This window comes from Canis aureus, chromosome 6 (genome assembly GCF_053574225.1).
Source record: "Canis aureus isolate CA01 chromosome 6, VMU_Caureus_v.1.0, whole genome shotgun sequence".
Classification (NCBI taxonomy): Eukaryota; Metazoa; Chordata; class Mammalia; order Carnivora; family Canidae; genus Canis; species Canis aureus.
This window is the reverse complement of record NC_135616.1, coordinates 54,711,530-54,739,410: the sequence shown is the minus strand read 5'-3', so window position 1 is coordinate 54,739,410 and position 27,881 is coordinate 54,711,530. Positions and strand designations below refer to the sequence as shown.

Sequence of the window (27,881 nt, the reverse complement as noted above, 5' to 3'; positions counted from 1 at the left end):
CAAAGGAACCAAGAATATGAAACGGGAAAGAACAGTCTCTTCAATAAATGGTTTTCGGAAAACTGGACAGCCATATGCAAAGAATGAAAGTGGACCACTATCTTCAACCATACACAAAAAGTAACTCATCGATTAAAGACCTGAATGTAAGGCCTGAAATCATAAAACTCAGAAGACAACACAGGTAGTAAGCTCTTGGACACTGATCTTGGTGACGGCTTTTTGGATTTGACAATAAAAGCAAAGATAAACAAGTGGAGTACATACCAAACTAAAAAGCTGTGGTACAGCAAAAGGCAACTCATATATCTGATTGGAGTTAATATCCAAAATACATAAAGAATGTATACCATCCAATAATAAAAAATTAAACCCAATTAAAACACTGGCAGAAGAGCTGAACAGGCTTTTTCCATAGAAGTCATACAGACGGCCAACAGGTACATGAAAAGATGCTCAACATCACTAATCATCATGGAAATGCAAATCAAAATCATAATGAGAGATCACCTGTTGGAATAGCTATTATCAAAAAGGTAAGAAATAATAAAAAAAAAAAAAGGTAAGAAATAACATGTTTTGGCAAGGATGTAGAGAAAGGGAACCCTTTTGGGTAGAAATGCAAATTGATGCAGCCACTCTGTAAAACAATAGGGAAGTTCCTCAAAAATCAAAAATAGAACTATTCTATGAACCAGCAACTTCACTTCTGAGTACTTATCTGAAGAAAATGAAAAACCCTAAGTTGAAAAAATTTATGTACTCCCATGTTCACTGCAGCCTTATGTACAATAGCCAAGACATGGAAACAACCTAAATGTTTATCAAAGGATAAATGGATAAAGTAAATGTGGTCTCTCTCTCTCTCACCCTCTCCCCCCAACACACACACACACACACACACACACACGCACACTGGAATATGATTCAGCCATCAAAAAGAAGAAATCTTGCTGTTGGCAACAACATGGATGGATGGAACTTGAGGGCATTACACTAAGTTAAATAAATGAGACAGAAAAGAAAAATACCATATGATCTCACTTATACATGGAATATAATAATAATGATGATGACAATAATACCCTCGAACTCATAGATACAGAGAACAAATTGGTGGTTGCCAGAGGTAGAGGATGGGAGATGGGAGAAATGGGCAAAGAGGATCAAAAGGTACAAATTTCCAGTTATGAAATGAGTAAGTAATGGGGATGTAATGTCCAGCATGGTAACTATAGTTAACAATACTCTATTTGAAAGTTGCTAGGAGAATAGATCTTGAAAGTTCTTGTCACAATGAAAAAAATCTTGCAACTGTATAGTAATGAATGTTAATTAGACTTATTGTGGTGATCATTTCACAATATATACAAATACCAAATCATTATGTTGCATACCTGAAATTAATGTCAATTATATCTCAATTAAAAATAAAAAAGTTATTAATGATTTCTGTTGTTCCCTTAGGGAGACAGTTGGGGTAAGGAGAAGCAGGTAGGAGGGTTTTGGGTTTGTTTTTTTTTTTTAAGATTTTATTTATTTGAGAAGAGACAGAAAGCACGAGCGGGGTAAGGGTAGAGCTGGAGAGAGAAGCAGACTCCCCGATAAGCAGACTCATTAGGCACCCCAAGTAGGAGGTACCTAAGTGGGCATGCATGCACATACAATTTGCCAATAAACTGTATGGATTAGGGGGAAACCCATTAGAATATAATGATGACCTTAGTGACATCTCATTAGTAGCATTTTGATTTAAAAGGAGTAGGGAAAAAAAAAAAAAAAGGAGTAGGGAAAGGTGGTGCTTCAGAAATTCTGGACACTTAATGCCCAAGTGGTTACAAAATGTTGAAAGAGAAGCCCTAAGGACACTGGACATTTAGGGGATAAAGAATAATCAGGTATAAAAAAAATGGAGAACTGTGCCTGGGGTCCTAATCGCTGCATAAGCACACTGGCACTTATGACCACAAGAGCATAAATTATCACAATCAGAACTAGGATTCCAAGATTTGTTTGAAAGACTGTAAATGTTCCCTAATCATCCAGTTCAGTTTATTCTAGTATTCACTTATTTAAACTCTTAATTGATATCTGGTCTAGTTCCACTAAGATCTTTGACATCTACAGTTTTTATAGGTATTGCATATTCGGTATAGATATACATGTTATAATGCTATAATTTTCACATGATTACTCTGGGAACCCAATAGTAAAAGTGGCTAAAGTTAAACAACAGAAGAAAGGAGAAACTGATTAAAGATAATTCAAGTTGTTGTCACCCTATTTTATAAAGATATTACATCACTTAGTACTTTTATTTTTTTATTTTTTTTTAAATTTTTATTTATTTATGATAGTCACAGAGAGAGAGAGAGGCAGAGACACAGGCAGAGGGAGAAGCAGGCTCCATGCACTGGGAGCCCGACATGGGATTCGATCCCGGGTCTCCAGGATCACGCCCTGGGCCAAAGGCAGGTGCTAAACCGCTGCACCACCCAGGGATCCCCACTTAGTACTTTTAAAAAAGAAAATCAATTCATTGATTGATATCCAAGTAACTTGCTCTCCAGCTAAAATGGCACTAACTAGGGGCACCTACGTGGTTCAGTGGTTAGACATCTGCCTTTGGTTTAGGTCGTGATCATCCCAGGGTCCTGGGATTAAGTCCTAAATCAGGCTCTCCATGGGGAGCCTGCTTCTCCCTTTGCCTTTCTCTGTATCTCTCATGAATAAATAAATAAAATCTAAATAAAATAATAAAATAAAATAAATAAAATAAAATAAAATAAAATAAATAAAACAAAATAAAATAAAATAAAAATGGCACTACTACTATCATGAGATAACTAATCCTCTCCTCCTCTACTCACAAGTCATACTCTGCTACTTACCTCACTATGCAAAGTGGACTGTGCTAATTGATTATAAAGCTCACCTTTGACTAAGTTCCTCCAGATAGCGACCACTGAGAGACATGTTTACTTCTAAGGCTTTTATACGATTATTAAGTCTCATAAATACTGACTCCTTTTGGTTTGATCCATGTACAAGATTTCCATTACTGTATCCTAGATCTGTAGAATTTTGTAATTCAGCATAAAAGTCTGTAGCTGTCCTCTGTAGCCCTCTTAATAGGGCATCTTCTGGAGACTGTTCTTCCTCTCTTACTTCAGGTAATGAAGAAGAATCCATAATAGGAGTCAAAATTTGCTTTGGTGTGTCAGCTATGTTCAGTTTGGCTTCCCCATCTTCACTGTCTGGCATAGTAGCTGTGTTTACAGGTGGCACTATTGTTTCAGATAGCTTTGTGATGATGTGCAAGGAGTTCATATCTTCTTTTACAGTATTATCCATTACTTCATTAAGTTTATTTGTTTCGTAGATCACAGGTGGCTTCTCTATAGAAGTAAAACTCTCAGACTTTTTTTCTGTCTCATTATCAACTTCAACAGAACTCTCTTGAGGGATCATTTGAGATGGTGTAGGTCCTGTTTCATATTTAATAGGCTCAGACACTTCTATTTTAGATAATGAATGGATTTCTGGAGTAACATCTAAGATAAGAGACTGAGAAAGAGTTTGAGGATGGCTTGGTTCAAGTTCAATTGCATCTGCACTGTGATTAATCAAATCACCTTGGTTCATACTACTTAAGTCACCTAGATCGATAGTTTCAGCATCCTTTTCCTTTCTCTTACTGTCCAAATCTCCACTCGGAGGTTGTAATACTAAAACATCCACTGATTCAGCAGGAAGCAGTAATGGTGGTTGAGCCAACACAAGACGATCTTTTCCTTTACCCACAGCAGTTCTGCTACGTTGCCGATAAAGAGCAACTCTAACTGAACACCATTTATATACGTATTCTGAAAAACTAGAAATACAACAAATTGTGGTCAATTCACTGCAAAATATTTGTGTCTCTGACTCAAACCAGGGTGATGATTCATCCTCCTGTTCACCACTACCCAGAAGGGTCACTGTAGATGGACTTGCCTCCTCTTCTTCCTCTTGAACCAGTTGTACAATGGGACTCTCTTTTGGAGTATCTGGTGATGAGAGCTCTGTATCGTGTATGTGTCCTTCAGTGGTTATAAACCTAGAAATACACACAAATTTAATTAGAAATCTAGAGTTAAAATTATGCTAAAAAATCACTGTATCATACATCGAATAAAAGGAAGACTAGAAATATAGGAGAAACTGAAATGGTTTTTTTGGATGAATTCTTCCCTTCAAGTCATTTTCACTATAAAAGCAAGTATTATTCAGAAATGGTAATAGAAAGATCATCTATCAACTGATCAGCCAGATGACTCAAATCCCCCTATTTACTAAATCAAACTTGATTATTGTGGATTGCTTATATGTGAATTCTTATACTTATGAATGCACTTTGTATTTAAGTATCATGCTTTCAAAAGATAGCTAGGGTTTTCAAAAAAAATTTTTTTCTGTGGATGATGTGAGGAATTCCAGGGTAGCATTACACACACACACACACACACACACACACAATTTTCTGCCATCCCTCCCTCCCCAAAATAATTTTAAAATCATCTGGCCTAATTTTCTATTATTTAAGACAAATATTTAACAACTTTTCATTAGAGTTGTCCTGGCTAATAATAAAGTGCCCTCATCTGTAACTTAATCCCATCTCTAGGATCTAGAGTATGTATGTAAGGCAGCAAAGTGTGGGGGGATGGAGCTGGTAAGAACAGTGCTATAAATTATAACATCTGTGGTTCATTCTAAGATAAATATAATAAATTTCCAGATGCAGCTCTTACAGCATAAAACATACAATCTGAAAAAATAATTTGAATACCAAAAAGAAACATCTCCATATATAATTTTCCTACTCTGAAAAATTACTAAGAATGCCAAGAAATGTCTTTGAATAAAGACTAATATCATAATAGCAAAGGTAGTAATAAAATAGTATCTAAAAGCTAGACTTTCATCTTGTTGACAGTAAGTAAATGGGCAAAACTAAAACATAGACTAATAACATTTCTTACATCTTTATTGCTTACTATTTACAATATAAATTATGACAGTAAAAAGGAGCAGTGTCTGAAAGGGAGGGAGAAAAACTAAATTGAGTTAATTTGGTACAAATTAAGTTGTATACCATCTATATATACCTCATCAAAGCTGTACTTTAAAAAACTCAAACCTGAGAAAAGAAAGTAAGTCATCTCTTCAAAGTAACTTTAACAATGACACCCTATCATGTATTCTTCAATTTCAGTTTTCTTCTTCAAAGGACTGCCATAAAGTCATCAAAAAGAATTTAAAATAAATAAGAAACATAAATTAAAAAGTAAGCAATTAGATTTAAAAGTCTATTAAAATCAAACTAATAGAGGGACACCTAGGTGGCTCAGTAGTTGAGTGTCTGCCTTCAGCTCAGGGCATGATCCCGGGATCCTGGAATAAAGTCGGGCATCGGGCTCCTCATGGGGAGAGCCTGCTTCTCCCTTTGCCTATGTCTCTGCCTCTCTCTCTGTGTCTCTCATGAATAAATAAAATCTTTTTTTAAAATTATAAGTAAATAAATAAACTAAAACTAATAGAGAAAGGTAAAAACCACTACATTAGACTGATGTAGTATCTTTCAACAAATATTCTTATGTATACATGGGGGGGAATAAGTGTATATATGTGTATGTCGGTACATATATAAAGTGAAGTCAGTTTCCTTCAGTTTTGAAAAAGAAGACATAGTATGTGTTATTAACTGAAGAAGCATAGTTACAAAAATGGGACTAGCAATCACAGCTCCACATAATTAGAAATACCACCCTTTCCTAAATAGATTTCTTAGTACCTTCTAGGAATCAATGACATATAATGCTGTAGTCATTCAATAAATAAGTATCTTTAGTCATTTTCTGAATTAACACAGAATACAAATTCGTCATTGTGCCCTTCAAAGCACAAAAATCTCAATTTTGAATTAGTATGTTATTTAGGAATTACAGCTTAAATTAATTGCAGCTTAAACCATACCCACTGCACCTTTCATTACATGTATCCTATTCAATTATCTTATCCTGTTAAGCAGATTTCTTCTGAGAGAAAGGGCTTTCAAAATTTTAGAGTATAATGAAATACACATAAACTTACAGTAACTATACTCAATTATCCAGTCTATGTGCTTATCTGTTATAAATAAGGGGTAGAGGTGTCAAAAAACCTTAATCATCTCTGGTAGGAAGACTAAAAAAAATGAGGGTGTTTTACGTTAGCTATATGACAGGCATTTCTGCCCATAGTTGCCCACTGCAAACTGGGAAAAGACCTCAATCTAATTCAGTTTAAGAAACTGAACAGAGTAAGAGTTTGCTGAGAGATAAACACATAATTTAAGAATCACTGCTCTAGGTATTTCAGGCACCCTTTATAGCTTTTGAGGCACAGCACAGGTATTCAATCAATGCTTTTAAATTTGAACTTAATGAAAGCAAGCTTTTAAAATTTGTCTTCAAACCTATTCCTGCAGAATTAGGCCAATTATTTGCAATAAGAAAAAGATTCAGTGTTGTGAATAATAAAGGTAATATATAATATCAAAACAACAGATATCTGGTCTGGAGTGAAGTGCATTCCTGGTGCCAAAAAGCAATTCGGAGATATTTTAAGTGGCTGTGGAATGCCTGCCTTATGATTCAGAGCTTTCTATAATCATTTCACACACAAATCTCAAGTACCTTTCTATGTACTAGTACACTTAGCTCTCCATTTTAACAGAACTCTAATATCACAATATAACTTACTCAGGTGATGGAACAGGAGTTGAAACAGGAGCTAAGTCAGGCATTTTAGGTGCAGCTGTGGCAGTGGCATTCTCAGATATACTTTTATTTCCTATTTTAAGAAAGATACCCATGTTGAGTTTAATTTTAAAAAGCTATACCATGAAGATATTTCACTATAACAAATAAAGAACTTTAGTTTCTGGGGGAGAAAAAGTAAAATAGGTTTGCTACTGAAGACTTTATTTTCTTCCAACTAAGTTCTTTTAGCAAGAAATGATCATACAAAGTCAGAACTACAAATAATGCATATTCTTTCTCAACTTCTCAGATAAAGCAAGTCAAATGACTATAAATTTTGTGTAATCTTACATGATTAGCATGCCTTCTAGACATCTAAAGGAGTAACTAAAGAGAATGAGAAGAAATGTATGGGTCATTTTAAGTTTGCACTGGAAACTAAGTATTTTCTAAGAATGAAAAAGGCAAGATGGTTTCTCCTTGCTATTAATACTTTTATTTGGCATTCTGTAGGGGAAAAAAAATCACTTTCTAAATTGAGTAATTATTTGATAAATAAAATCATGCATATAGTATCCTTAGAGCATCAAAGAGATAAGGGATAGAATTATTACTTCTACAACAGGAAGAGTCAAAAAACAACTTCATGAATTTTATATAGACAGGATCCTATTATAAGAGAGAACTTATGAAATTCAAATAAACAATGGGTAACAGAAGATTGGTAAGTCCTTTTGTATCATTTCTATATTTCTAAATGAAAAATCAAATTGTTTGGCTTATTAATTAATTTTCCTAACTAGAATGACCCCTGGAGTATCAGATATTTAAAAGACCCATAAAATGATTAGGTACCTTCTGTCAGGTCTTCAGTTTTTGCTCCCAGAATATTAGCGGCAATATTCACCATATTTAGAATGGCATCTAAAACAAAATTCAATCAGAAAAAAATACTAATACACCTAAAAATTCTTATATAGCTTAATATCAGATAGTCAAAAAACCATTTATAATGGTCTTTTTGCATCTTTTTGGACTAATTACCTTTTTCTTCATCTTACTATGTAAGTCCAATCTAGGACACAAATTTCAGCCAAAAAGTATAAAACATAAATCTGAATTTTTATGTTCGGAAGGAATTTAAAACTTAATTATACTTTTTTGGTAAAGCTTCCCAAACCTTTTGCCAAAACACTAATTTCAGCATATTACAAAATTCAAGTAAAATTCAACATATAGCCTATGTTGGGGCAGAGAGAGAAAAATGTGACAACCAAAATTAGTATTTTACAGAAAAGCTTGTTTTTCTTTAAAAAGTTTCTACAGTTTAAAACAAAACAAAACAAAAAGCATGAAGAACAGGCAATTTTTATATGTATAAACAAAACGGGAAGATTATTATCCAAAGGAGAGCAGAAAAATTTTATTTTCAACTAGGAACATATATTATCTGTTGATAATATAGTTAAATCCCAAGTTGATACTGCATAGAATCAGATTTCTTTGATAATTTTTAATGATGTTTAATGGATAATACATTAAACAGACTCTTTTGTGAATTGGGTGGGTATGGACATGGGCAGATTAAGTCAATGTCATAAAACTCTCAGTGTTGTAGGTAAAGCAATCTGCATACCCAGGAATTCTATCTTTCTTTCTAAAGAGGGTTTTTGAATGATGAATAAAGTGAAACCCTTAATATCTGAATAAATAGCCAAAGATACATCTGAATAAATAGCCAAAGATCCGAATAAATCTGATTATGATACATGAGTACCACAAAATACCTAACTCCATGAAAAGCTGGTGCTAAGAACAGGTGGTTTCCTTCTGTAATGTAATTTTAACAGAAGTTAATTTCCATCTCCAATCTAATCTCTAAAATTCTACTAGAAGTTAATTCACCTGTTATCAGGTTTTTGTCCTATTAAAATATTAGTATCTGGCAAGGGCTACTTAATTAAGCCTCATCAGTTACTTCTGTCTTGGTTTCCTTTCCTAAGAGATCCATAGTATGGTTTTCATCACTTTCAGCGAAAATCATAGATGTGAAAAGTAGGAAGGGCTCAAAGGGAGGAAAGCTAACACCCTATCTAGAAAATTGAGAAGAAGCCAAGCACTGTCACCTGGAGCTAGTCCTGTAGATATATGTTTTATGGTAAGAGAAAGCAGTAAGAAATCTTAGTTTAAAATGATAACTGGTAGTCATAAATTTAAATCTTTACAAAGTACAGGAATGGTACTTTGTTCCAATCATTGGTATAACACACAAAAGCTTTGTACTTGTTTGTATATGTCTAGGATTTTACATCAATCTTTGCCCTTCCTTTGACGAGACAAACTAGAAAACAAAGAAGCAGTGTTGATTCTTAAGCTAACACATGAGATAAAAACAGGAATGGAAACACAGGATTTCCTCACAAACCAAGGTAAAGCAGCAATGAAAAATCTGTTATTTCTTCATAAATCCACTTTTAATGTCAGCCAATTTTCCAACAGTAGAAAAAAATTGTAAATCAGATATCTGGTTAGGGGTTAATATCCAAAATACATTAAGAACTTATATCACTCAATGGCAAAAAATTAAAAATCCAATTAAAACACTGGCAGAGGATCTGAAATAGGCCTTTTTCCAAAGAAAACATACAGATGGCCAACAGACACATGAAAAGATGTTCAACATCACTGATTATGAGGGAATACAAATCAAAACTACAATGAGATATCACCTCACACCTGCCAGAATGGCTAAAATCAACCATACAAAAAACAACAGACTTCAAGAGGATGTGGAGAAAGGGGAACCCTCTTGAACTGTTGGTGGGAATGCAAATTGGTGCAGCTACTCTGGAAAACAGTACAAAGGTTCCTCAAAAAGTTAAAAATAGCACTATCCCACGATCCAGTATCCACACTACTGAGTATTTATCCCCAAAATACAAAAACACTACAGCAAGGGGATACACACATCCTGATGTTTTTATAGCAGCATTATCTACAATAGCCAAATTATGAAAACAGCCCAAGTGTCCATCAACTGATGAATGGATAAGAAAGAGGTCTATATATACACAGTGGAATATTACTCAGCCATAAAAAATGAAATCTTGCCAATCACAATGACATGGATATTATAATGCTAAGTGAAATAAGTCAGTCAGAGAAAGATACATTATATGACCTCATTCCTATGTGGAATTTAAGAAACAAAACAAATGAGCAAAGGGGGTAAAAAAGAGAAAAGTAGGCAAACCACCAGACTTAATTATGGAGAACAACTGATGGCTACCAGAGTGGAGGGAAAAGGTAAAATAGGTGATGGAGATTAAGAAGTGCATTTGCTGTGATGAGCACCAGATGTTATATGAAAGTGTTCAATTACTATCTTGTACATCTGAAACTATTATCACCCTGTATCTTACCTGGAATTTAAATAAAAACTTAAAAAAAAACAGGAATGGAAACACCTTTTTTTCTCACAAACCAAGATAAAGTAGCAATGGAAACACTTTTATTTCCTCATAAATCCACTTTTAATGTCAACCAATATTACAATAATATATGATCTTCTACTTGGCCTGCCAGCTAAAGTTCAGTCAAAGCTGACTACTTCACAGAATCCAAATTCTGGAATCAAATCTATACTCAAAAGTCCTTTGTACTTCAAAGGGCAATCTTACCTCAGATAATAAATTTTTTGACATTCAAATTTTGGGGCATTTACTGCTAAAGAATTCAAGAACACATCTATCAATCTGTGTAAAGAAAACAGCTTTAAAGTCTTATTTTTTAACCTAAAGAAGATTAACATCATCCATCATTGAAAAATACTAATTATCATAATTTCAGGGGGATACTTGGTAACAAAAGCAAAATTTGGCAAATTTCTACATTCTCGGCCCATCTAAAAAATAATTTTGCTCTGTTCACAGAACACTGCCAAATGTAGTCTCATTTTGTCTTTTGAATGAAAACAGCTTTGTGAATATTCTATTCTGACCATTCCCAATTTGCATCCAAACACATGATACCTTGTCAAAATCATAATGTGGCCACTAAAAAGCTGTCTGAATAGGCTAAGGTAATAATTTGCAACATAGCACCAAACTAGGTATCTGTCCTTAATTTCTCCCAGATTAGCCAACTCCTTTATCTTAAAGCAGGGCACTATTCATCCAATCTCATTCTTTTAGGAATGAATTCTCCCCAAGGACCATCAACATGTTATACTCAGTCTCCAGTACAGTATGAAGCTTTGATAAGGAAAACAAACTACTTATGCTACAACATAACAGGACAAAGCAACAAAATAATGATTTCCTCCCATGTGCATTTAGATCCCTCTGCTGCATGCCCACCTTCATTCTCATTTCTCCTTCTAGGTCTTTAAAATACATACATTCATTAAAAAGTACTTTGATATAAAAGAACACAAAAACTATTTTGTCTTAAACATATACACAGAAACCTGGCCTTTAAGTGAGTCTAAAAAAAATGCAGACCATATTTAGGAGTAAAGGCAGACCTGCAAGAATATCAAAGTAGAAAGTGGTTTGGAAAATCCACATGACAAAGCACAAGGAAAGCAGAGTGATATGAAGAAATTTTGTTGATGTACAATAGTTAAATGTTTTGGTTAAAGAATGTAAATAAAAGAATCAAGCAGAAGAGCTGCCATAACTAGCATATACACAAAGTCAAGAATGCTGCTTTTTCTAACATAATAGTTTCTCCCTTTTTAGTATGGTAGTTAAGAAAATTAGATAATGTCAAGAATGTCCAAATATATAGTATGTATGTCTCTGAAAACCAAGTGCCAATAGAAGCAATGTACTCTGGTGACATTTATCCTGTAACTACTAACTGCTCAATACCAATAGGAAAAAAAGGAGTTTCCATTAAGATTAAAGCCACAGGAAAAAGGGGGGGAGGAGTGCCTGGGTGGCTCAGTCAGTTAAGTGTCCAACCCCTGATTCTGGCTCAGGTCATGATCTCAGCGTTGTGAGATCCAGCCCCTTGTTGGGCTCTGTGCTGGTCATGGAGTCTGCTTAAGATTCTCCCTCTCCCTCTGCCCCTGCTTTAAAAAAAAAAAAAAAAAAAAAGGTTAAAGCCACAGAATTCTGTTTTGGAGCCACTATGTAAATTTTAAAAGTTAATCAGTTTCAAAATTGGCCAATTTCAAGCTAATTCATAGTATGATGATGCTAGTCAAATTCAGTTATTTCAATGCCAGAGATTACCCTCTTTGGCCTGATTCTACTCTGTTATTTACTCCTTAAATGTTATACCACCAGGTGGTAGCAAAGCCAGGCTCAGAAATAGTCCCACTCTTCACAGAAAACTAGAAGAATAAGTGTAGAAGATAGGTGTGCTAGGTCATGTCTATAGCCTTTATGACACCAAAGTCTTATCACTACCAGCTACGATTGCCTTTTTTCTGAAACTTCAAGAGATGGGGGTCTTTTTAAACCCAATTTTCTATGTTTAGGCTTTGCTGACACCCTGCCACCCTCCCTTCCACTCACTAAACAAATTCTTTCAGTATTAGAACAATGAAAGGTAAATAGACTACCTTTTCAGAGATCCTCAAAAAGAAAAAATGTTACCAAGAAACACATTTTTGAGGAAAAGGATCCCAAAAGTTGGATATAAAGAAGACTCTTTATCTCATTAAATCAAATAATACCTTGGTCAGAGAAATGATTACAAATAGAGAAATGTCCTCCATTGAGATATAAACTGGGTTTTGTTTAGGAGTTAATCCCTTAAGAATATAGAAAAGGAAATCAAGAATATCAACAGGATTTTCCTTTATCTAAAACTACGGTAAGCTATTATTTCCCTAAGGTTCCCCTTCCTCTCCAAGTAACTATCAGAAGCTAGAGATCTTTCAGTTTGGGGCTATGTTTGATTCCATAAAATAAGAATGCTTCCAGACAGCTAATACAACATCATTGAGCTATGATGATTACTATGTACCACAGAATTTTTAATACAGATTTAAGGACATGAACAATAATATTAACATCCAGAGAGATAAAACAGAATCAGGTTTTCACTCCTAAAAGATTCTATCCCATAGCAGTGAATGAACCACTTATTTTTAATACTATCAATATTAATTACTAAAGTAAAACTAATTAATACTATCATCAATAATACTATCATGAACTAGATAGCTAAGAATGCTACTTAAAAGTAGTCACTAATAAATAGAAAGTCAGTTGACCAGCAATAGAGTGAAACAAAGTATATTGAGCTAATATCCAACAAAGTTAAATATTACATAAAAGGGTTCCTCTTATACAGGAATTTTTATCATTCTTCTTCCTATGCTTTAAAAAGTCCACCGAAGGCTACATTTTTCTATGGAGAGCAGAAGGGGAAAAAGGGAACAGAAAAAAGAAAAGATGAAAAAAAACCAGAAACTCCCAGCTCCATATATTGCACCTATACTATACTAAATACTACCTAAGTAGATATACTACTGGCTGAGTATCCTAAAAAGGTATAAAGACAATTTATACCAGGAGATTGAGATTCAAGCAACTCAACTCACGAGAAGCAACAAAGGAAAATCACAAGAAATTAGCCATTGATTTTACTAAGCTTTACTTTTATTATATTCACCTGTTAATCTCCAATTAAAAATAAAACTCCTTTCACGATTTTATATTCTTTAGTAATAACCAAAAATAACAACCATTAAAATATACCTACCTGAATTATAACAGTAAAATAAAGTGTCGGTTGGTCTTTCCAAGAGTCTCCTTAAGCCAGCCTACCACTAGGTTTAGATAACAGGCTGGCATGACAAAAAATAAACTACTAGTATCTTAGTCATTATTTCTTTAGTTTACAAAGAACATATTATTATTACTATTACTGTTATTGCTTGAGAATCATTATTATTATGGATAACAGCCTTTATAGTCTGTAATTAAATAAGAAACTAACTACATTCATAGATTAACAAATCATTGTTTGCTGGGATTTCACTGATGCATACTACCTCTGAACTACCATTCGAATTCCTTTCCCATCCAGTAGGACTACCCAGATACTTCTATTGATATGGTTTAGAGCCTCTTTGATAATTCTTTTCCCAAGTAAATTCATAACCCATTCTTCCAAGGAATTTGCTTAAAAATATAAGCACTTAGGGTAGAAGAACAAACTTGTGCTTGCACTTTTTCCTCTCTTCTTTTCATCTAATCTTTCTAGTCTTATTCCTATGGAAATACATTTCAAAGCCACTATCTTTGATTTCAACTTAAGTTCAATACTGGGAGTAGGAGCTTCCAAAACTATATACCACAACAAAATATCCACATATGTCAGGGAAAAAAAAGTTGAGAAATACTTTAATCGTGTCTAGGAAAATCCCCAAATACTCACTTGTAGCAGAACCAAGAAGATTTTTTGAGGATTTATCCTCTCCAGTATTATAATCCAGTGGATAATCTATTTAAAGAGAAAATGAAGGTAATTACACTAAGAACTATCTCCAATAATATGTTTAAAAGCTCAAATTATGTCCTGTCAAAGTCAGCCATTTAAAGCATATTTTATAATAAATATTCACTATACATCTAAAATATGTTCACAAATTGAAAATAAGATTCAGAAACCATTTGTCAAACAGATGTTGTAAACCAAGGAAAATAATTCCACTGCTTACCAAAATTGTAATCACATTTATTAAGACTTTATTAAGCTTTCCATGTACTTTACCAACCCCTAGTAAATGTTTTCATTTCACTTATAGGAAAATTAAGGAAGGGAAAAATTCAATTTTTCAGGCTATGATTTAAAATCTCTTAAAACAAGAATTGATAGAGTAGTATTGAGGGTGACATAAAACCTTCTCCTACCCCTACAGACTAATATTAGACTTTAAAAAACAAAAAAATACATATAATAGTCATTTCTCTTAAAGTCACTTACCATAGTCCTCATCAAATAATTCTTGACGTTCTGACTGATACTGGGAATCAGCAATTTCTTCATATTCTTCAACCATGCTAGTGCCAAATACCCTATTAACAACAATTTCATTAAAGACTTTAAAACAAAACAGAGTTGTTAAGACTCATCTCTTCATAATAAATGACAAAATACATTAACTTTGGTTATTTTTTTGAGAGCCATTAGCTTCTGGACTCCAAAACAATGACCGTTTCTTACACTGTAGTCACCCGCCCACTGTTTCCATTAAAATTTTAATCTATTTAAGGCATTTAAAAATGTGATGGCCAGTTTTAATATTTGTCTAAGAATTTTCCATATATTATTATCATAGCAAAACAGCAAGCAAACTAAACCAGATACATATAATGGTTATTTTTTTCTTAAAGCAAATTCTTACATTTTTCTAAAATGGATTCAAGAACAAGGTTTTAACAGCTTCTATTTCTATAGTATTAACTTCACATAACAGAAAATCATTTCCTCACTTTAAATATACTGGGACTTTTGTGTATCTTTTTTTTTTTTAATAAGTCACTTGATAAATGTTGTTCTGTATTACCTTATAAGGCTTAATGGACAAAAGTGCTCTGATCCAAAATGTGATACCAACTCTACCTAAAGAATAAAGCACAGTGCACGTGAGATTATCTAACAATATATTCAGTTTCTTTCATCAAATTTCTAAAAATAAAGTCTTCATTTCCCCGAAAGTCAATAATTATAAGTTTTGCTTTTTTGCCATGCAGTAATATGCCATGCCCTGTATTCAATATTGCAAAAGAGAAGGTTGCTAACCTTTATGTACTTGATGAACATCTGAAGCAAGAGAAAGGAAAAGAAAAAGAAATCAGTTCCAAAGTCTGGATAACATGCCATAAGCAACATTTAATATTTGTAAATTATATTGTATAATTAAAAGTTTAGAAAGCCATATACTGTGTGATGGATAACATTGTAGTACTCTTATTTCTTTGCAGAATCAAGCCAATAATTAAAATTTTTACCATCATGGCTAGAAAATATAATCTAACTGTAATGAAATAATAAATTAACTTTAAGGTTAAGTTGAATAACCTAAAATTCATTGCTGCTATTTTATTTATCTGTCAGGAATAAAAGCATTCTAAAACTAATAAAGAATATCTAGAAACAATCTGTGTCTTATATTAATTCAAATATTATAGATATGTATTATGTATCTATGGATATATATGTTGATATGCACAAGCATTTACATAGTGATAAAAAGATTAATTAGCATTATATAAAATAATATTTATTCTTGTGTATATTATATACAAATTTTTTTAAGGAAAGCATGAATTTTTCGTATGCTAGGTTATTTCAAATATAACTTACAGAACAAAAAGATATATAATCAATCCACTTTTAAGAAACAAACTATTTTAAAAAGTAGACTATACATCTGGGTTTAATTTTGGGATAAGGAAAACCCAGGCAAACTTACATATTTATCAACATTAGAATTAGAATTAAATGGGGTTTTTTTGCTTTTAGAACTAATGCTATCAAAACTAATTTTTTAGAAAAATGATCCTCAAGATGCTCTATAATGTCCTACCATATAAAGGACTAAGTAGGGAATGGCACTTTTTATACAACCAATAAAATGTTCTGCCATTATTAACAGAGTAGATGGTACAAAGAATGATTCTTGGAACTATTTCATTAATAGGTGGGTTGCCTTAACTGTAAAAATTAAATACAATTGTATCACCTGCCACATAATTTTTTAAATTCTTCCTTATCACAGTGTAGACACTGCTATATAAAAAGGTCATAAGCAACCGTTTAAAAGAAACAAATTATACCTTCATTTTTCTGAACACTGTTGAACCACTAAGAATATCAACTGCATTTTAAAAAAATAATTTGGCATTTTTATATTAAGACTAGGAATACTACAAGTTTACCCATTCATAGAAGCCAATTTAATATATGCTTAAAAAAGACACAGACAATATAATCCCAGAGGACGATCAGGCAGTGTAAGTTCTCACATTTAAAGAAGAAAAGACAGAAATTAGAGCTGCTATCATTCCAAAGGGTCATATTATAAATACAGTGGTACTTCAAGGTGTGCTATTATTTTAGAGAGAAAAAAAAAAAAAAAAAGAGGGGAGGAGAAGAGTAGGAAACTCCTGTATTTTGTTTAAAATCCGATTTAAGAGTAGTAAGTGTATTTCAGTAGATAATTCAACTTTGGTAGAGGAAGTAGCAGGAATACTGAATATAAGCATTTAAAAGTTTATCTGAAATTGGTATTTGGACACAGAATATTTCACTTGAATACACAATAGAAAAGGCAAAAGCTGTAAGACAAATAATTGGATATCAATATTAAAATGATCTAAAAATCCGATTCTAATTAAAAAAATCAGACTTGAATTAAAAAAATCAATGACTAACAATGATTTGGTCTTTGAAATAGAGACACATGATACTATGAAGATGACATTTTACATAAAGACCCAAAAAATATGAAGATACAATTTGAAATTTCATCAGAGCTGCAAATATCAAAAAATTGGCCTAAGCTACCAGTTACACAAAAGGGAATGTGTTAATATTTGTTTCATAAAATAATAAATGCAAGTAAGAATCATTTTATCAAAAAGAATATTGCATTAATATCCTCAAGTTTTGTGATTTCTAAAAAGGGGGGGGGTGAGGCATAAAAAAGTACGAATAATAGGTATGTTTTTATTATAAAACATAGTCCTGAATGTATAAACATTACCTTCACATATTTTGCATACATCTGTTCATCTAAAGGGAAACTCTGGACATTCCTCTCATCTCTACCATGAAAAGTACCCAGTTTAATCCACTTATTTGTGGGATATCTAGGAAATAAATATAAACATTCTTTTTAAAAAATCATAAACCACGTACTGAGAGGTTCCATCACATCTCCAAAATACATCCTGTTTATTTTTTTCCTCCAAGAGCACATACTCACTTAACATATTTAAATAGGAGTAAAACACTGAGTTGAAGAAATACATTTTATTTTCCAACTAAATAAACTCTGATAGGTTCCTCTTTATAGGGAAAGAATATCTTGAGAAACTCACACCATTATCAAACAGAAAGCAAGAAAGGAGAAGACAAACGTAGGACCAAAACAGCTTCTTGGATTTCTAAGTAAACTGGAGGTTTTAAAACAGAGAGTACAAGAGATTGTTTCAGAAGGAGGTACTACTACTCCTCAGGTACTGACAGGTGTGTGACAATATAAAATATAAATAAAAGTACTGGTGGAAAGGGAAACAAAAAATTCCTTGCCAAGCAAGCTTATTAGATGAAAAATGGATGAAATTCAAGAGGTCTTGACAATTAATTTCAATAACTGTATATGCAAAATGTTGAGTGTGAGGTGCAAGAAGAAAGAGCATGGAAAACCATTAACAATCACAACAGAAGAATGGTTAAATAAATAATAGCATCCTACATGCAATATCAGAGATACTCAAAAGGTATTTATGAAATGAGTAAATACCTCTAGTGGGGGAAAATATAAACTATTTAGAACTAGAGGATATTATGCCAAGTGAAATAAGTCAATGAGAGAAAGATAGTATCATATGACTTCATGTATGGAATTTAAGAAACAAAACAGAGTATCATAGAGGAAGAAAGGAAAAGATAAAACAAGATGAAATCAGAGAGGGAGACAAGCCATAGGAGACTCTTAATCATAGGAAACAAACTGAGTCACTGGAGGGGAGGGGGCCCATAGGGGATGAGGTACCTCGGCGATGGGCATTAAAGAGAACACATGATGTAATGAGCACTGGGTACTATATAAGACTGATGAATCACTGACCTTCTACCTGAAACCTATAATACATTATATGTTAATTAACTGAATTTAAATAAAATTTAAAATAAAGAAAGAAAAATAAAAAAAATATTCATTAAAAATGGTATATTTAATCCATAGAATTACTGAATTAATACTGTAATGTAACATTGTAAGTTAATTATATTTAAGCAAATAAAAATTTTTAAATGGTGTGTTTAAAAGACAAAAGCATGTATCAGGATATAAGCAGTAAAAGCTGATTTTTTAAAAAAAATTACTAAATATATAAATACATAGAAAAGACTGGAAGGAATATATTAAAATGCTAATAAGTTATCTTTGATTGGATTGTGATTCTTTACCAAATTCCTTACAAAATGTTTATTCTTTTATAATCACACATACATAACAAAGTTTTTAAAATATATTTTAACAAAAATATACCTCATGATATATAAAATGAAATATTCATGAATGTTTAAAGTAACTTTTAAAATTTTTTTTTTTTTTGGAGAGAGAAAGACAGAGCACAGGCAGGAGGAGAGACAGAATAGACTCCCTGCTGAGCAGGGCACCTGATGTGGGGCTCAAACCCAGGACCCAGAGATCATGACTTGAGCCAAGGCAGATGCTTAACCATCTGAGCCAACCAGGTGCCCCTTTTAATAACTTTTTAAAGAAATGTTTGGCAGTAACAGAGCATAATAATTAAAAATAAGGAATCTGAAGTCATACAGATCTAGGTTTGAATCCTGATTCTCCAATTCACAACTCATGTGATCTGGACAAACTATTTAACCTTTCCTTATCTGTTTCCTCACCTTATAAAGGAATAATATCATATAATGATTATAAACACTATATGATTTAGTGAAAGTAAGCTGATTAGCAAGTGCCTAATACTATAGTATTATTCCTATTCTTACAAACAGATCTATTAAAAACTAAAGTTTTAAAAAGTGATGCATTTAAAAATTTTTATTCCGGAAATCCAACAAAACCTCTGTAGAAAGCAGCTTTAGAATTTACCTGTCACTGATAGAAACCAGAAAGTCTTTAGGAGTTGATGAAAATAATTCATAATTTGCAATATCAAGCTGTTTTACTTGAATTGGCTCACAAAGTTCAATAACAAACCTTTAAAAAGAACACAAGACAATTATTGAGATAAACCAACCAAAAAAATAGTTCATATTAAACATAAATAGTTCACATAAACTAGACTTCCACTAAGTTACTTGTTATTTCCCAAGCATATCATTAGTTGGGGGATGAAGTAACTATAAATAACATAAGATACTGATTTTGTCCTACAATATTTTTTAAAAGGTTCTTTTTTTAATGACAACATTCTTGGAGAAGGAATGACTTCACTAAAAGCAGCTAGTAAAAGTGTAAACTGACTAGTCTAGAGGGCAGTTTGGCATATACGTGATCTCAAAGGGTACCACAGTCTTTGATTTAGCAGTAAACTTTTAGAAATTTATCCTAAGGACACAAGCTCCAAAGACTCACCCTTGTATATTCATTGTAATATATCAAGGCAGAGTTTATAAAAGCAGGTGGAAAAATTCAACCTACATGTTTAGCATTAAGAATTTAAGTATGGTCTACTCAAACAATGAAATACCAACAGACATTAAAAATGTTACTAGAAACTCCATCTATATAAATATCTAGAAAATGTAAAATAATTTATAGTGATGGAAGACACATCTGTAATTGCTGTAGGAGCAAGAGTTGGTTACAAAGGAGCATGAGAAAACATTTCGGGAAGATGGATATGTTTCATTATCTTTATTGTAGTGATATTTTCATAGATGTATAAATGTCAAACTATATCAAATTGTACATTCTGCTGCTATGTTGCAGTTTATTTTATATGTGTATATATATATTTTTTATGTCAATTATGTTCAATAAAACTATTCTTTAAAAATGATGCCAGAGACCTGTATTTACAGTCATGGAAAAATGCCATAAAATATTGCTTCTTAGGAAGAATTACAAGTATGGTGTCATGTGTCTAAAATAAAACTGAATACAGCGTGGCATTTGGGGAAAAATACTCAGGACATCTAAAACTCTAATCAATACTTTCAGAAAGTAATTACTATATCAAATGAGATTATATATATTGACAATGAAATAAATCAAAAGCATTAAAAATAACATCTTGTGTTTAATTTATGAGAGCAAAAGAACCAAGTTTTAGCAGATGGCAAAAAATAATCAGGTTTCAGAGAAAAGCTCATGAAGAGAAGCAAACCAACATTTGCTGAATGCTTACTCTGGGTCAGATATTATGTTAAATGATTTACATTCACTCTTTAATTTTTTATAACCAAACTGCAAAGAACATGATCTCCATTTTATAAAACAATTCAATAATCACTAAGTGGTTACTTCACATTCTTCTCTTCTGCCTTGTAATTAAAGACCCCGCCAAAATATAGCTGAGCTTATAGCCACACATCAAAGATTGTGTCTCTCAGTTTTGGTCGTGTTATTTAGTTTAGGGTGAAGAGGGGCTGTGAGGAGAAATGTCAAGTCCAACTTCTAGGTCAAGTCTTTTTTTTTTTTTTAAGATTTTTTTTATTTATTCACGAGAGACACAGAGCACAAGAGACAGAGACACAGGCAGAGGGAGAAGCAGGCTCCATGCAGGGAGCCAGACGTGGGACTCAATCCCGGGTCTCCAAGTTCACAACCTGGGCTGAAGGTGGCGCTAAACCACTGAGCCAGCTGGGTTGCCCTAGGTCAAGTCTTTAAAAGGGAGCTGCTACTTCTCCATTTGCTTTCTCCTACCTTACAGGTTGGAATGAGAATGTGATAGTAATAAATAATTTCAGCAATGCAGGCAGGGACAACATCTTTAGGGGAGGCAAAGGAACACGACAGAAAGTGTGTGGGTCCTTTAATTGTTCGGTTCTATCTATCTGGCTCCAAAGCTTGAACATTTCCCAAACCACCAAAACACCCTTGGGAAAGGGAACTAAAGAAAACCAAACTCAGACTTTGCTTGTTATTTATAATGAAAAAAATAAATCTAAAAGAACATTAAGAAAATAAAAAGCTAATTCTCCTCCACCTCTTCTTTTTGTATATGATGTTCTCAATTTCTATGAAGACATGAGCTATATATCAGAAAAAATAAGCTTTCAAACATATTACCAGATATAAAAAGTAAATTCAATGTGATGATCACTAGATATATGCAACTGATGAATTATTGAACTCTATACCTGAAACTAATGATGTACTATATATATTGAATTTAAATTTTAAAAATTAACAATATATAAAGAAAAACATGAAAAAGGTGAATTCACCAAGAAGATTTAATAATTCTAAAACTTGTATGCACCTAATAAATAAATATAAAATATAAGCAGGTATGTTATTATTCCTCAATTAGTTGATTTTAAAATGCTCTCTCATTTTTCTGCCTCATCTTTTATGTTTTCTTAGAAGCAGAGAATATTCTATGCAAATTAATAGAACCACATATATAAAACTTGACAAATCCAATTTCAATATGCTTCTTTTTTTTTTTTAATTTTTATTTATTTATGATAGTCACACACAGAGAGAGAGAGAAAGAGAGAGAGAGGCAGAGACACAGGCAGAGGGAGAAGCAGGCTCCATGCACCGGGAGCCCGACGTGGGATTCGATCCCGGGTCTCCAGGATCGCGCCCTGGGCCAAAGGCAGGCGCCAAACTGCTGCGCCACCCAGGGATCCCTCAATATGCTTCTTTTAGTCATTTATAGTTCAGGAATTTTAAGAGATCATAGATCTAAACACAAGATCTAAACCCCATGTATCAAAATTTAGTTGATACAATTAGGAAGGAAATTTATAACCTTAATGTGTTTATCTGGAAAAAAAAAACTAAGTTCAATAGAACTAAACTTAAAGAAAACATAAGATAATAAAATTTCAAGCAGAAATCCATAAAACAAAACAAAACAAAAGACATGATGGAGGTAATCAATAAAGTCAAACTGGTACATGGAGGAAGACATAGTAGAGTTTTTTTAAAAAAAAATCATTAAAACAATCATTGAAACAATAAGAGAATACTATAAACTTTATTACAAAAACTTTGAAAATGAAGACAAATTTCTAGAAAAATGTAATTTACCAAAAGTAACTTAAGAATAGTAAACCTAAATAGTCTTATAACTATTTCTTTTAAATGTATTTAAAAACATCCCAATCTACTTACACCAGTACGAAATGGTACATGCTTTAGCTTATTTATAGTAACACTGTTTGCCATGGCAGATTATGAACACCAAATATTCATCATCATAAGACTAGTTAAATATTGGTAAAACCAAATAATCAAACTTTATGTAGCTGTCAAAAAGAATGAAAACGTTTTCTATGAACAAAATAGAAAAATGACCAGATACTGTTGAGTTAAAATTTAACTCAAGGAGAAAAATAGTGTGTATAATATACTAAGTTGTGTGAAAAAAGATCAATAAAAATCTACATTTGTATTTTCACAAAGAAACTAAAAAGATATCTAAGAATTTAACAATGAATAAGAAGATGGATGACAGATTGGAAGAATCTCACTCTAACTCCCTTATCCTTCTGAAATACCTTTTTGGGTTTTGAACCATGTGAACATATTACTTAGCTTTTTTTAAATTACACACTTAAAAGAAAATCAGTATCTTCTCAGAGGCCAAGATGGTTTTATAGCTGAGTACCAAACTTAGAATATACCTAATGGTACAAGGTTAGAAGCAATGCCTTTAAAATAAGGAATAAGATGACATTGCCTACTGTCACTGTTTCTATTTATAATTTTCCCAGGGACCTTGCCAGCATGTAATGACAAAAAGAAAGTAAAATACAATGAAAAGGATTAAAAATTTTTTAAAGAAGAAAAATATGCAGGGACGCTATAATTTTCTACACAGAAACTCCAAAGAAAAGTCTACACATTATTAGAAAAAGAGAATATAAAAAGATAGTTGGATATAAGATCCATATGTAAAAAACTGGACATCTATATACAAGAATTTCTAAAAAGATTTATTTATTTAAGAAAGAGAGGGAGGGAGCACATGCGCACACAAGTGTGAGCTGGGGAAGGGGCAGAGGAAGAAGAGTGATTTACAAGTAGACTTCGCAGGTGAGCACAGAGCCCAAAATCAAGAGCTGGCCACTGACCTGACTGAGCCACCCAGGCACCCCAAGCCCAGCTAGTATTCTTTTTTTTTTTTTTAAGATTTATTTATTTATGATAGAGAGAGAGACAGAGAGAGAGAGAGAGAGAGGCAGAGACACAGGAGGAGGGAGAAGCAGGATCCATGCTGGGAGCCGGATGTGGGACTTGATCCTGGGACTCCAGGATCACACCCTGGGCCAAAGGCAGGTGCTAAACCGCTGAGCCACCCAGGGATTCCCCAGCTAGTATTCTCATTACTGTTGCTCTCAATTCTTGTTCAGATACATTGTTTATATCTGTTTTGAACAAATCCCTGGCCGTGATTTCTTCTTGATATTTCTTTCAGAAAATTCCTGTCTTGTCATTTTGTCTTGGTTTCTATCTTTTGCATATTATGAAAGCTTGTAATGTTTCCTGTTCCTGAGAGTAATGCAATATTAAAAAGGGGTCATACGCTGTCCAGAGCATTGCACTTCAGGAAGTGTTTCAGGTATATGCTACACACACTCTGCTTTCTTTTGGCTGCTCTTTCCCACAGGTCAGTCCTCTACAGAGTTCCTTCTTGTTTGCAGTGGGGAGTGCTTGGACCTTTAACTAGGTGTGCTTTGATCTGTTAAAATAAGTCTGATTAAAACAAAATTATCTAAACAGAAAAATGGAGAGGGAAGAATGAATCCCTCCTACATATCATATAAAAAAATTCCACTGGGATCAAAAACCTAAACATGCATAGCATAAGTTAAAAATTTAAGGTATCTTTTTTTTTAATGTCAGAGATCTGACATCCAAAAAATCCAAAATTATGACAGGTAAGTTCAGCTACATTGTTTATTCAGTTCTACACTACTCCCTGATTTACAATGTACTTTTATCATAAACTTTGCCTCTAAGCATGCATTTGTTCTGTACTCCCTGTTCATTCTACTGATCAGTTTATCACCACCTACAGTAACATCTCATTTTCTTTAGCTTTATGGATCTTAGTATCGGGTGGAGTAAGTTTTTGCATCATATTCTTCAGGACCATCTTAGCTGTTCTTCTGCTTCTGCTTTTTTCTTATTAATCTTAGACTTATGTATTCTGTTGAATTCCCCAAATATCATGTCAAATTTTGTTTGGAATTTTACTGAATCTCCAGATGACTCAGATATTGAGTTTTCTTTTCTATATATAGGACATATCCTTCTTTGTCTTTTAATGTCTTTCAGTAGATTATTATTTTTTAAAATTTTCAGGAAAGTATTGTATATCTTATTAAATTCATTTCTGGGTGGCTATTTATTTGCTGCAATTGTAAACTCATTTTTAAAAATTACATTTTATTGGGGCACCTGGATGGCTCAGCTGGTTAAGCAGGTTGGCTCTTGATTTCAGTTCAGGTCATGATCTCAAGAGTTATAGGATCTAACCCGATGCTGAGCTCTGTGCTAAATGGGCAGTCTGCTTGAGAATGTTATTTGTCTGTCCATCCCCCTGCTCCCATGTGACCCCCCCCCTCTCAAATAAATTAATTTTTAAAAATAGTAGCTGGACTTGCAAAAAGGATAGAAGACACCAGAAAAACACTTGCTGCAGAGATAAAAGACCTAAAAATTAGTTGGGCTGAAAAAAAAAAAATGCTACAACTGAGATGCTGCAAAACTGACTAGATATAATCACAACAAGGATGGAAGAAGCAGAGGAATGAATAGGTGATACAGAAGATAAAATTATGGAAAATAATGAAGCTGAAAACAAAGAAAGGAAACTAGTAGATCATGAATAGAGACTTAGGGAACTCAGTGATTCCATAAAGCACAATAATATCTGTATCATAGGAGTCCCAGAAGAAGAAAAGTGGGGAAAAGGGGGCAGAAGGTTTATTTGAAGAAATTATAGCTCAGAACTTTCCTAATATGGGGAAAGGCATTCAAGTCCAAGAGGCACAGAGAACTGCCTTCAAAATCAACAGAAACAGGTTAACATCAAGATATAACATAGTGAAACTTGCAAAACACAAAGATAAAGAGAGAATTCTGAAAGCAGCTAGGAACAAAAGGTCCTTAACCTACAGTGGTAGACACATAAGGTTAGGAGAAGACCTGTCCATAGAAACTTGCCAGTTTATAGAGAGTGGCATGATATATCCAACATGCTAAATGGGAAGAATATGTAGCCAAGAATACTTTATCCAATAAGGCTGTCAATCAGAATAGAAGGAGAGATGAAGTTTCCAAGACAAGCAAAAACTAAAAGAGTTCATGAACCCTAAACCAGCTCTGCAGGAAATATTAAATGGGACCCTTTAAGCAGGAAAGGGAAACCAAGAGCAACAAAGACAGAGATAATCTACAGGAACAGTGACTTTACAGGTAATACAATGGCACTAAATTCAAAAAATTTCTCTGAATGTAAATAAACTAAATACTCCAATCAAAAGACAGGCTATCTGAATGGATTAAAAAAACAAAGGATGCCTGGGTAGCTCAGTGGTTGAGTGCCTGCCTCCAGGTCAGGGCATGATCCTGGGATTCCAGGATCAAGTCCTGCATCAGGGTCCCCCTGGGGAACCTGCTTCTCCCTCTGACCATGTCTCTGCTTTTCTCTGTGTGTCTCTCTGAATAAATAAAATCTTAAAACAAAAACAAAACAAGACCCCCATCAATATGCTGCTTACAAGAGACTTATTTTAGACCCATAGACACCTCCAGATTGGAAGTGATGGAGTAGAGAACCATCTATCATGCTGAGGGACATCAACAGAAAACTGGAATAGCCACACTTGTATCAGACAAGCTAGATTTTAAACCAAAGACTATAATAAGAGATGGAGAAGGATACTATATCGTAATAAAGACATCTATCCAACTAGAAGATCTAACACATATAAATATTTATGTCCCTAACTTGGGAGCAGCCACGTATATAAATAAATTAATACCAAACTTAAACTCATTGATAATAATACAATGCTAGCAGGAGGTTTAACACCCCCAATTGCAGCAATGGACAGGTCATCTAAGCAGAAGATCAATAAGGAAACAAGGGCTTTTAATGACACACTGGACCAGATGACTTCACAGAGCATTTCATATGTTCAGTGCATTTCATTCTAAAGCAGTAGAATACACATTCTTCTCAAGTGCATATGGAACATTCTCCAGAACAGATCACATACGTAAACACACAGAGATAGAGACCATACCATACATATTTTCAGACCATACGCTATGAAACTTAAAATCAACTACAAGAAAATATTTGGAAAGACCACCAATACATAGAAGTTAAAGAACATACTACTAAAAAATGAACAGGTTAACCTGGAAATTAATGAAAAAAATTTAAAAATACATGGAAGCAAATGGAAATAAAAACACGACAGTATGAAATCTTTGGGATACAGCAAAGGCTGTATCATAAGAGGGACGTATATGATACAGACTTTCCACAAGAGGCAAGAAAAGTCTCAAATACACATCTAACCTTACATCAAAAGGAGCTGGAAAAAGAACAGTAAATAAAACTGTTCTCAAAACCAGCAGAGGAAGGAAAATATTAAAGATTAGAGCAGAAATAAAGGATACAGAAATTTAAAGAGAGTAGAACAGAGCAACAAAACTAGGAGCTAGTTCTTTGAAAGAATTAACAAAATCGATAAACCCCTTGCCAAATTTATCAAAAAGAAAAAGAACCCAAATAAAATCACTAAAAAGAGGAGAAGATCACAACACCACTGAAATACAAACAATTATAAGAGAATATTATGAGCAATTACATGACAACAAATTGGGCAATCTAGAAGAAATGCATAAATTCCTAGAAACATGTAAACTACAAAAACTGAAACAGGAAGAAATAGAAAACTTGAACAGACACATAACCAGAAAAGAAATTGAATCAGTAATCAAAATCTCCCAACAAACAAGAGTCTAGGGCCAGTCTGGTTTCCTAGGGGAATTCTACCAATCATTAAAGAAGAGTTAATACCAATTCTGCTGAAACTGTTCCAAAAAAATAGAAATGGAAAGAAAACTTCCAAACTCATTCTACAAAGATGGCATTATCTTGACTCCAAAACCAGACAGAGATCCCACTAAAACCAGGAATTACAGACCAATATCCC

General features: G+C 33.2%; 1 protein-coding gene across 6 annotated transcripts in view; it reads right to left on the bottom strand.

Moving 5' to 3' along the window:
- SUCO (SUN domain containing ossification factor) overlaps positions 1-27,881 on the bottom strand; it is an 88,818-nt gene that overhangs the window by 15,042 nt on the left and 45,895 nt on the right. For 4 of the 6 annotated variants that reach the window (XR_013381984.1, XR_013381985.1, XM_077901694.1 and 1 more), the window contains exons 10-18: positions 19,615-19,722; positions 17,518-17,623; positions 15,552-15,572; positions 15,316-15,371; positions 14,733-14,824; positions 14,184-14,249; positions 7,641-7,709; positions 6,786-6,876; positions 2,936-4,099 (exon numbers count right to left, since the gene is read on the bottom strand). Coding sequence is in view for 4 of the 6 variants with exons in the window: in XM_077901694.1 (XP_077757820.1) it covers positions 2,936-4,099; positions 6,786-6,876; positions 7,641-7,709; positions 14,184-14,249; positions 14,733-14,824; positions 15,316-15,371; positions 15,552-15,572; positions 17,518-17,623; positions 19,615-19,722 (1,773 nt within the window). In the remaining 2 variants the exon portion in view is untranslated. Of the gene's footprint in view, positions 1-2,935; positions 4,100-6,785; positions 6,877-7,640; positions 7,710-14,183; positions 14,250-14,732; positions 14,825-15,315; positions 15,372-15,551; positions 15,573-17,517; positions 17,624-19,614; positions 19,723-27,881 lie in introns of those variants that run through there. The other 2 variants (XM_077901696.1, XM_077901697.1) reach the window with 2 other exon arrangements.